General features: G+C 52.5%; 1 protein-coding gene across 1 annotated transcript in view; it reads right to left on the minus strand.

Annotated features, from left to right (window-relative positions):
* CLASP1 (cytoplasmic linker associated protein 1) overlaps positions 1-15,313 on the minus strand; it is a 148,731-nt gene that overhangs the window by 125,973 nt on the left and 7,445 nt on the right. The window contains exon 2 of the mRNA XM_077273293.1: positions 11,687-12,160. Coding sequence (XP_077129408.1) covers positions 11,687-11,881 — 195 coding nt within the window. The 5' untranslated portion in view covers positions 11,882-12,160. The remainder of the gene's footprint in view (positions 1-11,686; positions 12,161-15,313) is intronic.

Below are 15,313 nucleotides of genomic sequence, written 5' to 3' on the forward strand. Positions count from 1 at the left end.
GAAATCAGGAAAGTGATTGGTTGTTGGCGGTCTAAATCACATTATAGAGAGTCCGATCATTATTCTATTCACCAAGGAGCAGAAGCTATCAGAGCCCCAGATAAGACGCGTGAAGGCGGGCCCGGGAGAAGAGAGCGCGCCAGCGGACGACGGGCGGGCCCGGGAGGAGAGAGCGCGCCAGCGGACGACGGGCGGGCCCGGGAGGAGAGAGCGCGCCAGCGGACGACGGGCGGGCCCGGGAGGAGAGAGCGCGCCAGCGGACGACGGGCGGGCCCGGGAGGAGAGAGCGCGCCAGCGGACGACGGGCGGGCCCGGGAGGAGAGAGCGCGCCAGCGGACGACGGGCGGGCCCGGGAGGAGAGAGCGCGCCAGCGGACGACGGGCGGGCCCGGGAGGAGAGAACGCGGCAGCGGACGACGGGCGGGCCCGGGAGGAGAGAGGGCGGCACCGGACGGGCCCGGGATGAGAGAGAGCGGGCCCGGGATGAGAGAGAGCGGCACCGGACGACGGGCGGGCCCGGGATGAGAGAGGGCGGCACCAGACGACGGGTGGGCCTGGGAGGAGAGAGCATGGCACCGGACAACGGGCGGGCCCAGGAGGAGAGAATGCGGCACCGGATGACGGGCAGGTCTGGGAGAGGTCAAGGTGATGAGAGGATGGAGACTGAGAATAAACCTCTACCAACTACCGAGCTCAGGACTTTACACCTCATGCGTCGTCCCGCGGACAGAACATCGGTTGCAGAGCATCGCAGCTCGTGTGATCAGTGCAGACTTCCAGCGCTCATCTCGTAGCAGGACGTTAAATATAATCATTAACCACACAAGTAATGAGTGGCTAATTACTGATCCTGCAATGTCACAGGAGTCCAACACCCGAATGTCATCACAACCTTCCCATCACAATCTCCATCAGATAATGATCCGCAGTCCCACAGATCCCTCGTCGTCCAGCACAAACTGAAGGACTGAGGATACAGCGAAGGCTGGCGCAGTCCCTAATGGCGCTCTCAGGGCCATCATTGGCTTAATGGACGTGTTTATGGTGCCGGTCAGGAGCTTTCCCCGGAGTATTCATGGGGGCAAGGCCGAGTTAGTGACCGTGCACATCATACCCTGAAGAGGGAGATGTGGACAGAGGAGTGCTGGAAGTTGTAGTTCCATACACTCACTGTACCAACAAAACACATGGAAATGTCTCCAGCTCTACAGACGAGGTGGTGCTGAATATCGGGGCGAATCCACAATGGCGGTAGAGATCAAGAGCTCTGAACGGGGCTAAACTTGGGGGGGGTCACCAAATTTCCTGAATTAAAGAGGACGTTGGTGCTCATGGAGGGAAGAGCAGCCGAGAAGGAGACAGAACATAAGACATCCAAGCGAGAGTGAGAAAACAAAGCTAGCTCCACCAGCGCATGATAAAATATTCATGCCTCACGCAGCGATCATTTGTCAGGAGCACAATCTGGAGAAAGTGACTAAAATGAAAGGAGCGGCGAGCGAGAGGAGGCACGAGAGGAGGCACGAGAGGAGGCACAAGAGGAGGCACGAGAGGAGGCGCTGCGGCCCGGGAGATCGGGTTCATGTGCTGACGGAGCAGATGGGATGCGGAGACATTACAAGCACATGTGCCCGTCCCCCGCCAGACCGAAATAGAAGTGTGGAAAGTCACCTCCATACACGCCGCTGATAGTGCGGAGGCCGCAGGTCACCTACACGCTGTGTGCAGCTGAGGGTGTCACTCACTGCACTGACACAGGCACGCTGCCGAGTACTGCACCTCTGAGCACATGACTCGCACGCATGACCACCGCCACATACGGGGCATAGCCGCATGTCTACACACCGCCACATGTATATACATATATACACACACGAGGGCACCGCTGTACATATGCATTCATACACACGAGGGCACCGCCACACACGCACATACACACACAGACACGTGTATATACAAACACACACTGACACCACAGCTCATGTGTATTGATGCACACGAGGGCACCGCCACACGCACATACACACAGACACGTGTATATACAAATACACACGCACACCACAGGTCATGTGCATTCATACACACGAGGGCACCGCCACACACTCACATACACACAGTCACGTGTATATACAAATACACACGGGACACCACAGCTCATGTGCATTCATACACACGAGGGCACCGCCACACGCACATACACGTGTATATACAAATACACATGGGACACCACAGCTCATGTGCATTGATACACACGAGGGCACTGCCACACACGCACATACACACAGACATGTGGATATACAAATACACACTGACACCACAGCTCATGTGCATTAAAAAACACGAGGGCACCGCCGCACGCGCACGCACACACACAAACACACACACACAGGGAACCCTGCACACAGCCATACACATCCGCACACCAAAACACACTGGGGCACCGACACATTAGGGGGGCACAACTCTGCACATACATTCATATTTGCACACACGGGCACAGCCGCGCACTTCTGTTATACACAGGTAACACTGCTCTCCTAAGTTAATTATTACATGCTCAGCTGCGCGGCCATAATAAACCTTCACATGACCACACACCGTATACAGGAGATCGTTATGAGAAAAAAAATTAGTCAAATTAAACCTTAAAGGGCCCCAGACGGGGGACGGTGGGGGTCCCAGACCCCAGGAACACCCTGGCTAAATGTTCCTCTTTGGGTTTTACACATTCACATTTCTCCAGCTGGTGCACAGCAGAGGGCACCGGCAGAGGGCACAGGTACAGGGCAGAGGGCACCGGTAGAGGGCACAGGTAGAGGGCACAGGCAGAGGGCACAGGCACGTCTCTGTGGCGGAGTTCGGCTCAGGAGCCGAGGTTTATACATGGACAGGCTATTACGGCCTGATGAAAAGTTCTACAGTTTTCCCAACATCCTCCTGTATCTCTTCCTTTGGATCTCTGCTTGCTGTCATGTGGACCGCACTGCGCTCATCTGCATGTTTTGATCTAGACCCCTGATCCACAGGACCCAGACCCCCGATCCACAGGACCCAGACCCCTGACATGGATGGACCCTCACTATATTGGTGGGCTGTCACATCAGCCGATGTTGGATGGAGGAGTTAAGTAACACGGCGTTGGCGTTGATTTTGGGGAGCTGCCAGGGGACGTCACACTGACAGTATTGTGGCTGCCGCTCTAACAATGCAGCATTGAGGCGCTGGGACGAGCTGGGAAGGTTATGGAGGCTGTAAGACGCAGGTTGTGAACGCCTCGTCTCCTGTCCACGCCTTGAGAGGAGACACAAGGACGAGCAGATGAGCGAGGCCGGGATATTTACGTAACCAGCTAGTTCTGGAGGGCGATACCCGGGCAATTCTCTGCCACCTTCTGTGCACTCACATCAGAGATTAGAAAACAAAAAGGATTTGTGCAGAGACCCGGTCAGGGTCAGCGCAGTTTTACACACAGACAGTGGCTGTATACCCCAATAAAAATAGGCACGTCCCTGTAGAGATCCAATGTGCCAGTAATGACAGATGTAGCAGGGAAACCATTTGCAAATCAGGCTGAAAGTGCACTGGGGCGGGTGCAGTTGGATGGCTTCTTCCATGTGCAATGACACGCCTCCAGTGCACTTCTACGCTGATTTGCATAGGGCTTCTCTGTTAGATTGCATTATGATGGCCACAAACAACACACATAAAAACCTGCTAACAGTTTAAATATTTAAGGGCCAGCGCCCGGTGCTCTGTAAGTTCTGCAGCTTACTGCAATCATTGCCCAGATCTGATGCTGCAGGGCATTTCACACGTGGCTGCGCTCACCAGACAGGCGGTGGCCTCGCCGCACAGGAACAAGCCTGTAATTGTGGACTCCACTACCTGTCTGCACTATATAGTGAGCGCCTATGTGCGGCTGAGGCCTGCCGTCCGGTCCTAGTGCCTCCACCACGGCCACCAGAGGGGCACAGGACACCGCAGATCATCACACCCCAGGAAGAAGGAGGTCCCTGTGAGATCGCCCCTCTACCACCGCTCCGTGCCGATGATTTCATCCATAGGAATGTCATGGTGATATCATCGGGCTCCCAGTTAGGAAGCAAATGGAACAATTTGGGCTTGGATATGTGGGGGAAACAAGTCCCAACAATTGCGGTTCTGTCACAATCCGCGCGGTCTTCTGGCAGCTGCAGCACAACACGGTCCTCAGCAGTACGGGTTATGCAGCGTTATGCCAGAAGACAAAAATAAAGGAAACCGCACGAGCCTGCACATGAACACACTGCAATCCATGGACCCGAGCACTGCAGCAGAGTCTGCTCTGTGGCATCAGTCGTGGGCACCACGGAGTAAACGTCCCCCATTACACCTGAGCGCCTGGCTTACATCGTCACGGACTGAAGGGGCCGTAACATTTCTAAGAGGTGCAGACACCAAGGCCCAAGGGTGGAAATGATCCCACCCTGCAATTACAACATGAGCAGCTGTCCTCCAGCATGAGCCCGGCAGCAGCTCCAGCAATAAACTGTGGCGCGGGGCTTTATGAGGCAGGAGGTAGTACCTGAAAAACAAAACGCATCTACAGCAGCGCCAGGAACTGCCGCCAGTGCCCAAAAAGAAGCCACAGCCTCCCCGTGACCTGAAACACACAACTAAAGTGGCCCCAAAAGGCTCCCCAACCAGTTACACCAGGAGATAACAGCTGGTCCATACAGGGACCCCACAAACATTACCAGCGACACTTGGGAACACTCCTGTCCATAATCACCAGAACACGGGAAATAGACATAAAATACAGGCGCCCGAGAGAAACAAAGGCGCAGACGTTATTATACCTGAGTGCCAAGGGGGCACAACCCCCGGAGTCGCCCTGCAGCCCACAGACAGCTCGGGCAGCCTTCTTGGGGGCTCCTCTCTTAAAACCTTTAGTGTTGGCCTTGGGATCAGTATAATCTAACAAAATGGTCCTCGAACCAAACAAAGAAGTTGTGATAGGAACCTTTAAGACACAGGAGCGCAGATCAGAACCGCCAGGTCCTCACAGAGAAGAGTCAGCAGAAAACCACGCTGAATCCTCATCCTGCACATTTCACTGCAGATCTGAAATTAATTTTACACTGAAATAAGGAAAAAACAGAAGTGAAAATCTGCAGCAAAAATCTTCATGGAAAATGGCGCAGCGTTCATATTTGTTACACGTCAGGTTTACCTGCCCAAATCCTCAGGTAAGAGCCCCATCTGCTGTGTGTGACTGCAGTTACCGCACACAACGACACCACCGATCAGTCTACAGAGCGACCGCACCAAAGTCACATCTCACATTCATCACAATGAAACTTGCATCAGATTCCTGAAAGGAGCAGAAAACGGCAATTCTAATGGTAATAAATAATAATAATAAGCAAATAGTCTCCAGACCCAAGGCGCCTGGAGGATGGGGAGGCGACGATCCTACAGAAAAAGGCACAGGGATCTAGGCTGCAGAAATGGAGGGAGTTGGGGGGCCTGACCCAAAGGATCTAATGTGGAGCGGCCCTCCATAGTCACTACTGGGATACTAGGAGCTGTACGAGGCCAGCGAGATACACCGTATACCTTGTGTCTGCAGAATAGAGGATGATGGAGGTTACGGATCACACACCAGACTAACTCGCTCTGTATGGACAGAAATGATAAAATGTCTGTTCTCTGTGATGCAGACGAGCACAGAGGCGAGGGCCACGCAGCGACCTGCAATGGGATTGTTGAAAAAAATTAAAAATAAACCAGATTTGTTGCATTTTTAGTCTCGGGTCCCCACAGACTTTCAGTCTACAATTTGGCTGTAATTTTACACATGTTACGCAGGTGGCACGGACACGGTGCCATCCTAGGAGCCCGGGGAGTCACATTGTGCTGCCAGGTACCGACGTCTAGGAAAGTCCACACAACATATCACAGCTTGTTATAGATCCACCATCAATGCTGTAGACACATTGTCCACATTACAGGGGTCACTGAGCTGAGAACACAAGTGCACACGTTCATGATACGACCCACAAGAATCCAAAACATGAGGCCTGGTGAAGAACAAGGGCCCACTGTCATGAATACTCGGGGGGCTTCAGGTATGCAGCTGCAGAAACCCTGCCCAGGACGAGGCCTGTGGTGAGAGATTTACCCGGCCACGGAAGAGTCAACAGCAGCAAAACACACACACGTGCATTCATCAGAGGAGCCCGCTGCTACACGGCAGGAAACCTGCGTCCTGGTACTGTCCCTATAGAAGGTCGGGGTTCTGCCGTCTGCACAGCGGATAATGCTGCAATCCTATGATCACGTCATGAAGCTAAAAAAGCCCCTCAGATTCTCACTTACCCACCCTGGTGGCAACATGAACGGATCCCAGTATTACGGCCTCAGTCGTGCAGAGATAGAAGACTAACCATGAAAACAGCGTGACACGACCCAGCCGGATTACATGGACGAACCACACGTCCCAGCCACATTACATGGACGAACCACACGACCCAGCCGCATTACATGGACGAACCACACGACCCAGCCGCATTACATGGACGAACCACACGTCCCAGCCACATTACATGGACGAACCACACGACCCAGCCGCATTACATGGACGAACCACACGACCCAGCCGCATTACATGGACGAACCACACGACCCAGCCGCATTACATGGACGAACCACACGTCCCAGCCACATTACATGGACGAACCACACGACCCAGCCGCATTACATGGACGAACCGCACGACCCAGCCGCATTACATGGACGAACCACACGACCCGGCCGCATTACATGGACGAACCACACGACCCAGCCGCATTACATGGACGAACCGCACGACCCAGCCGCATTACATGGACGAACCGCACGACCCAGCCGCATTACATGGACGAACCACACGACCCAGCCACATTACATGGACGAACCACACAACCCAGCCGCATTACATGGACGAACCGCACGACCCAGCCGCATTACATGGACGAACCACACGACCCGGCCGCATTACATGGACGAACCACACGACCCAGCCACATTACATGGACGAACCACACAACCCAGCCGCATTACATGGACGAACCGCACGACCCAGCCGCATTACATGGACGAACCACACGACCCAGCCGCATTACATGAACGAACCACACGACCCAGCCGCATTACATGGACGAACCGCACGACCCAGCCGCATTACATGGACGAACCACACAACCCAGCCGCATTACATGGACGAACCACACGACCCAGCCACATTACATGGACGAACCACACAACCCAGCCGCATTACATGGACGAACCGCACGACCCAGCCGCATTACATGGACGAACCACACGACCCAGCCGCATTACATGAACGAACCACACGACCCGGCCGCATTACATGGACGAACCACACGACGACACTACCCGGCCACATTACATGGACGAACCAAACGACGACACAACCCGGCCACATTACATGGGCGAACCAAACGACGACACAACCCGGCCACATTACATGGACGAACCAAACGACGACACTACCCGGCCACAAAACATGGACTAGCCACACGACGACGGCACAAGAGACGACGACAAGACCAGCGACTACTGAAGGCTAGGGAGTTGGCATTTTTGAAGAGCATGTCCTAAATCCAGCTCAAAAATTGCTTCAAAACCACTTGGAATACTCTACAGTCTATTTCTATGGGGAAACCCATTTTTTCTCTGTATTTTTCAAAACTTCATAAGGAAAAACTGTGAGAATATTGAACTCCACGACAGGCAAGACGGGCAGTGCCAGCTGAAAAGGCTGCAAAATCCTTCTGGAGAAAAAAAAAATCCTTTGAAAACTAACATTTCTCGAGGAGATTTCTGCTGGAAACACTTGTATTTGAACAGTTAAAAAAAAACCTCTGTCTGGACATGGCCTTAGGCTCCACTCATCTGCACTGGAGCAGCTCCCAAATCGCCACTGACTGCACTCCACGGCGCCGCTGACTATAGTGAGGAGGGCGGCAGCACCACAACGCGACCTGGCAGCGCCCCGGCGTGGAGATGCTGGTTTGTCAGGTCATCATCTCCATGTTATTTGTGTGCAGTGCATTTGGCCTTGGATTTTAGCCATTAAGCCGACGGTACGGCCCATTTCACATCGTGCCTAGATCCCGCAGCAGATCTGTCAATACTCCATTGGCTAAAAAGCATTTCTGCAACTGAAAATCTACTTAATTCATCACAATGGGATTTCTCTAGATGAACTGGAACAGCTGCAGATCGTTCCGCTACAAAATCTGCAGCAAATAATCAACGTGTGAACACAGCCTATATTGAGAACACAGCCTATATTGTGATCCAAAGGGTGAAACCTGCAGTGGAAAAATAGTCTGCCTGTATTCACACAAACATTTTTGTCAAAGCTTTATTGGGATTTTTTGCCGAAATCCTTACTGAAGGGCTGGCCACATGCTGGTTGTGTCACATGACGGCTGCAGCCAATCAGCAACCTCCATGACTAAATAATAAAGGCTGCAGACGATCAATGGAAGTTGATTGTGTCACGTGACCGCTGCTTCCAATGTCATGAGATCTGTCAGGAACAGCGTGGCTGCAGGAGGCGAGCACCGACCGTGTGTATGGTCTACGGAGCCCTTACGGGAATAAGCAGCGGTCGCCCACAGGACGGATGGGCGGATGAAGTGTCCTGATGGAAGAGGACAGGCGAGATATGTCACTGCATCTTCCGCCAGGGCCGCACACCTTCGGCCGCACACCTTCGGCCGCGTTACCTCGTGGTCAGTCCCTGCAGGCAGCACTAGATTTGCTTTCTTCCTGACTCAGCTCCTCGCACATTTCACACTTCACTCCCATCTTGCAGGACAGTGCAATATGCAATCATCACCCCCAACCCTCGCACCACCCGGACCCCGCCGGCCCATCAACAGCTGTGACAAGCAATGTGTGCACAAGGCACGGTCACCGCGGGGAAGAGTAAAACTAGGAAAGGAGTCACAACTACCAGCCGAGGGAACGACAACCACCACCGACAGGCGACATCCGGCCGTCCTTACGTGTCACCGGTAGCTGCACCCTTCACACCACACGTTATAATTAGCAGCCGCCCTGCAATTAATACAAGCAGCACAATCCCGGTACAGACGGAAGTGCAGGGACGGGAGGAGCACGAATCACCGCCGGCTATAAAGGCACAGTATGGAGGACGACTGAGGGTCTGTGCACACAATCTCTGCACCAATTCTGTTTCTCTTCTCAGGAGTAACATTGCATAAAATGGACGCTTTTGGCCACTTGCGATTTTATTGCAGATTTGCCCCACTCAGAGTGAAATCTGCAGCAAAAATGATGAAAGAATTGACATGCTGCAGAATTAAAGGGGTTGTCCGCTACTAGGTTGTCCCTTGATCACAATGATTGGCTCCCATAAAATAAAGCTTGTACTCGCCTCCCGCGACTTTCCTACAGTGTCGCACTCGCTATCTCTGGGGCTCTCGTGCGGTGTTGTGACATGTGACGTCGTCGCCCAATCAGTGCTTGTGTCACTGGCCCCGCCTCCAGACAAATCAATCATGAAGCGGAAGTCCGGGCTGCAGACGATCTCAGACTCCTTCTTACTGATCAATTCGACATGAGGCGGAGACAGCGCTGATTGGGCGCCGGCGTCACAACTACCGCACGAGCACCGACACCGCGGGCACAAAACTGCGACATGTGCACAGACCATAATAATCCAGGGGACGAAAGCAGCCCATACAGACCCCCTACACACAGCCAGGACGATAAGTATAAGTATGATATCAGTAGTGTGCAAAATGTGAGGGCATTATAAGAGATGACCTGGAGAGATACTGTATATTGCAGGGAATAATAACATTAACTGACCACCAGCACGGATTCATGAAGAATAAGTCGTGTCTAACATGTTGGCTTTCTATGAGGAGGCGAGTGCACATCTGGATGTTGGTAATGCGGCTGATGGGAATTATCTGGACTTTGCGCTGGGGACGGCAGGGATCTGTTCTGGGAGCGCTGGGGACGGCAGGGATCTGTTCTGGGAGCGCTGGGGACGGCAGGGATCTGTTCTGGGAGCGCTGGGGACGGCAGGGATCTGTTCTGGGAGCGCTGGGGACGGCAGGGATCTGTTCTGGGAGCGCTGGGGACGGCAGGGATCTGTTCTGGGAGCGCTGGGGACGGCAGGGATCTGTTCTGGGAGCGCTGGGGACGGCAGGGATCTGTTCTGGGAGCGCTGGGGACGGCAGGGATCTGTTCTGGGAGCGCTGGGGACCGCAGGGATCTGTTCTGGGAGCGCTGGGGACCGCAGGGATCTGTTCTGGGAGCGCTGGGGACCGCAGGGATCTGTTCTGGGAGCGCTGGGGACCGCAGGGATCTGTTCTGGGAGCGATTCTTTTTAACCTCTTCCTTAATGACCTTTTGGATGGGATTGAGAGTAAAATGTCAGTCTTTGCTGACGACACCAAACTATGTAGGATATTAAAATCTGATCTTGACATTACAATTATGAAAAACAATCTGAATAAGATGACTGATGGGCAAACACTCTGGAAATGAGGTTTAATGTAGAGAACTGCACCGAGGTCGCAGTGATCCTATACCTGCATGTACATTAGATGGGAGAATACTCGGGACCACAGAACAGGAGGACGGGGAATTCTCGATACAAGTAAGCCAAGCAGCAGCACTCAGTACACAAACAAGAAAGGCGAATCCGACAGCTACATGGAAAGGGTTCTTTACAGTTAGAGCAGTCAGAGTGTGGAATGCCGACCACAAGACACAGTGGCCGACACTATAACAGCTTTTCTACAAGGGTTGGATAATTTCCTCAATACTCATAATATTGCGGGTTATAGTTAATTTAGTGACAAAAAAAAAACAATTGGTGGAGAAAGGTTGAACTTGATGGACCGAGGTCTTTTTTCAACCTATGTAAGATAATAAAACCTCCATGATGGCCGGCGGACAACTAAGAACTACAGAGGCGAGACGTGCAAGCCATGAAATCAACACAGGGGATAAGCGTCACTCAGTGCTGTATCCCCCTCCTATCATTGGTATCTCTATAACCAACGGGGGTCTGACAGCTCCTTTCTCCACTGGGACCACTTCATCCACCTCTACGCGCTATGGCCCTTAACGGCCCCCCACTACAGCACGCTGCGCAGGGGAACTGCAGACGGCTCCCTACATGTGGGCGTTGCTGTGCTGCAGGTCCCTGACATCCAGGGTCCACGTTGCCAGAAAACATAGCAAGGGCATGAGCCCACGGGGCTAATCTACAGCAGATTTCCCAGACAGAAGAAAAAAACTGTATTACAATATGTGGTGTGCATACGACGCCACGAAAATCTCAGCAGCGTAGATTGACCAGCACTGTACATTATAAATCTGCATTATGTCAGTTCAAGCTGCAAAGTCACCACCGATGTCACCGACTGCAATGAGTGCGGGTTAACGGCATCATTTACACAACCCCATACACATTAGCATTTACCACTGAGACTTCTCCAGAGCTTGGACTGCTCAGAAACTATTGGAGCGGCCTCACTTTGTGGCAATACTGAGCAGCGGCCATCTGCTATAAGAACCCATTGGGTGCATGTCACTCAGGACAAGACTGTCTGAATCTTGGGCACAGAGAGGGCGACATTTATTCATACCTTATAATTGCTGGAGTTCACCCAGGACGTGGCGAGTCCATCAACCATCCTATCTAGCAGAGTCTGGTCCTGCTCCAGGTCCACAGATTTCTGCCTATCTGAAAAGTAATCTATCATGTCTGGTCCCACTTGGAGCCTTTTATTAACATCCTTCTGTTGTATCTGGGCCACCCAGTAATCCATTCCTTGCTCCATAGCTAGGGGGCGCTGGAGCACAACTAGGGGGAAGAGGCAAACTAGAGGCAGTGAGTCACAGTTCCGGCAGGGATTAGATCCTCGGGGTCGTCTCTTCTGGGAGAAATGCTGGCGAGGGCTTGGCCGTCAAAGATGCAATCCTGGGAATGACAGCAATTCACCATGTGTCCGGCGAGCAGCTGCCGGGATATTAAAAGTCTAATTTAAATATGCAGCAACCAGGGGAGAGGCACCGAGACGTGAAGCCACTGGTCCAGAGGTACATAGTTCTGCCGAATCCTGCAAGAGAGAAAGTCACAGTCAAAAATAGAAACTTCACTTTGTTTTCTTGGTGCTATTAACAACGGAGCGTAATACGGTCACTGCTCTATATACACTGTATACAGCCCGTAAGACCCTGCACCACGGCAGAGGTAAAGCTCCAGTGAAATACTGACCAAGTCACTCGTTTGGGAAGTCCGCAATCGCCCAATAATTCACTGAATCGCTTGCCCTTCCCCCACTAATAAGTCTTCGGAAGGCTCAGCACCGCCATCGCGTCCGCCACTTCTCGTCCATGCAGATCGGAGGGCGAGATGTTCTGGACATAACCTGTATTTCCATTGTTGTCACTGGCATCAATACAAGACACAGCGCCGGCTGTCAGTACCTGCCTGATCGTGAGCACCGCCAGCACCAGGGGCCGAGAGACGCGCCACACGGAACAGTGAAATCCTTCTCGTTTATTAAACACGTGATGGGGAACATTTTTTAGGGTATAATTACTCATTACAAAAGGCAGACGCGGTCTGTGCAGGCACCTGAAGTCCTGCACCGTGCTGCGTATTAATAAACAAAACGACATGTCCGGCCCCGCTGCCGCTCACTGACCAGGAACACGTCACCTCTACTGATACAGTGTAACAAAAAAGCCTGCGGACAAGCACGGCTCTGCGGCCAGTGTCCGTGACTGATCAATTATGTGCCCAAATCAGTGAAAAAAGCGACCAAAGCACAAGGGGCCACGAGCGCAAAACCAACTCTGCTACAAAGACACCATACAGTACTATGACTACCCACCACCGTACAGCACTACTACCACCACCGTACAGCATTATTACCACCCACCACTACTACCACCACCATACAGTCTTACTACCCACACTACCACCACCGTACAGCACTACTACCACCATACAGCACTACTACCACCATACAGCACTACTACCACCACCATACAGCATTACTACCCACCACTACTACCACCATACAGCATTACTACCCACCACTACTACCACCATACAGTATTACTACCCACCACTACTACCACCACCATCATACAGTATTACTACCCACCACTACCACCATACAGTATTACTACCCACCACTACTACCACCACCATACAGCATTACTACCCACCACTACTACCACCATACAGCATTACTACCCACCACTACTACCACCATACAGCATTACTACCCACCACCACTATTACCACCCACCACAACTACTACTATATTACTACACAGCATTATTACTACCCACTACTACTATATTACTACTCAGTATTACTACCTACCACTAGGGTTAAGCAATTTTTAAAAAAAATTGGTTCCAATTATGATCGTCGGCGAATATTGATTTTGCAATATTTGCTGAAAGTCATTGGTGCCAATGGGAGTAGAAATTTCCGAATGTTCGGAACTGATCAAACATAAATTTTGCACAAATAGGGCAGCAATATGGCAAATTCATATTTGGAGACCAAATCCAAACATATTTGCTAAAAAAAAAAACAACTACAACAACTGCTGCGGCTACTATCAATGTACAGCATCAATACTACTACTATAACCACCATCACCCACCATACAACACTATGACAAGGGTCGCTGTGCACTAACATTACCGTACAGAACTACTAGCAGCACAACACAACTGTACAACTATGAGCACTGCATAATACCACCACACATTAGTATTAATGCTTCCTAATGTTACTACCACCAATCTATCACTGTACCATCACCTTCTCTAGCGCACAGGACAGTATAGTACTACGACAAACTCCGGTGAACAGTAGTACTACCACCCACAACGTAGAGTATCTCTCAGAATGTATTACTGCCACCACCCCCAGCACACGGCACCACCACCCCCCGCACACGGCACCACCACCCAGCACCACCACCCCCCGCACACGGCACCACCACCCAGCACCACCACCCCCCGCACACGGCACCACCACCCCCCGCACACGGCACCACCCCCCCCCGCACACGGCACCACCCCCCCCCCGCACACGGCACCACCCCCCCCCGCACACGGCACCACCCCCCCCCGCACACGGCACCACCACCCAGCACCACCACCCCCCGCACACGGCACCACCACCCCCCGCACACGGCACCACCACCCCCCGCACACGGCACCACCCCCCCCCCGCACCACCCCCCCCCGCACACGGCACCACCCCCACCCCCGCACACAGCACCACCCCCCAGCACCCTCGTGTATAGCACCACCTCATCACTGATAGGCCGCATGCTCCACACACATCTGTCATAGAAAACAAAGCGACAAACAGGAACTTGCAATGTAGAAACAGCAGCGTGTGACCGCCCTGCAGCGAGCCGGGAATGACAACATTCCTGCCTTTTATTACCTGTGCCACATACAGAAAGCTGCCATACTTGTCTAATGAGAGATTATCACTGACATGAGTCTCCCGCTGCCACCACAAAAGCCTGGAACAATGCACAATATCCTGAGAGGCAGGCGAGCAGACCTCGGTGCAACATGTCACAGAGCATGAGACTGCAAAACAGGCAGTGATGGAGCGCGCCATCTGTGCCGCTACCACCCTGCAGCCAGCGGACACCATAGATCGGGGAGAAGCCCACCAGAGATCTGCAGACTCAGCCCCCGAGGCAAATCAGTGCGAGACTCTCAAGTCATCTCCGCTCACATGGGAGGATCCCAACTACTGAATTTAGTTATAAAGAACAAAGACGCTGAAAATCGCACTCAATGAAGAGAGATGGAGAGCAGCAGAGACGCCCGACACCCCAGCCGCACACCCCAGCCGCACACCCCAACCGCACACCCCAACATGACGGTGAGAAAAAGCAATAATCTGCAACACACAAGAAGCACGAGCCGCCCAACTACTACTACTCCCAGCCACAACAGCAATGGGATCTACAGTAATTCAGAGAGTTCCCAAATTATCCCCAAACACCCAAGATAAAAACTGAAACAGCTGACGAATCAACCAAAACCATGAACCCACCTGTCAGAAAACTGGCACAAAGACACAAGGGATGGGCACAACCCAAAAATGAAGGCGGCGTCTCCATTGGCTACTACATCATCACTAGAGAAACCACAGTGTGAGGATGGAAAGGGGTTAATCATTACAGGCTGCTGCTATTACTCCTCTTGGCAGCAGG

The sequence above is a fragment of the Ranitomeya variabilis genome, chromosome 7 (genome assembly GCF_051348905.1).
Source record: "Ranitomeya variabilis isolate aRanVar5 chromosome 7, aRanVar5.hap1, whole genome shotgun sequence".
NCBI classification, from domain to species: Eukaryota; Metazoa; Chordata; class Amphibia; order Anura; family Dendrobatidae; genus Ranitomeya; species Ranitomeya variabilis.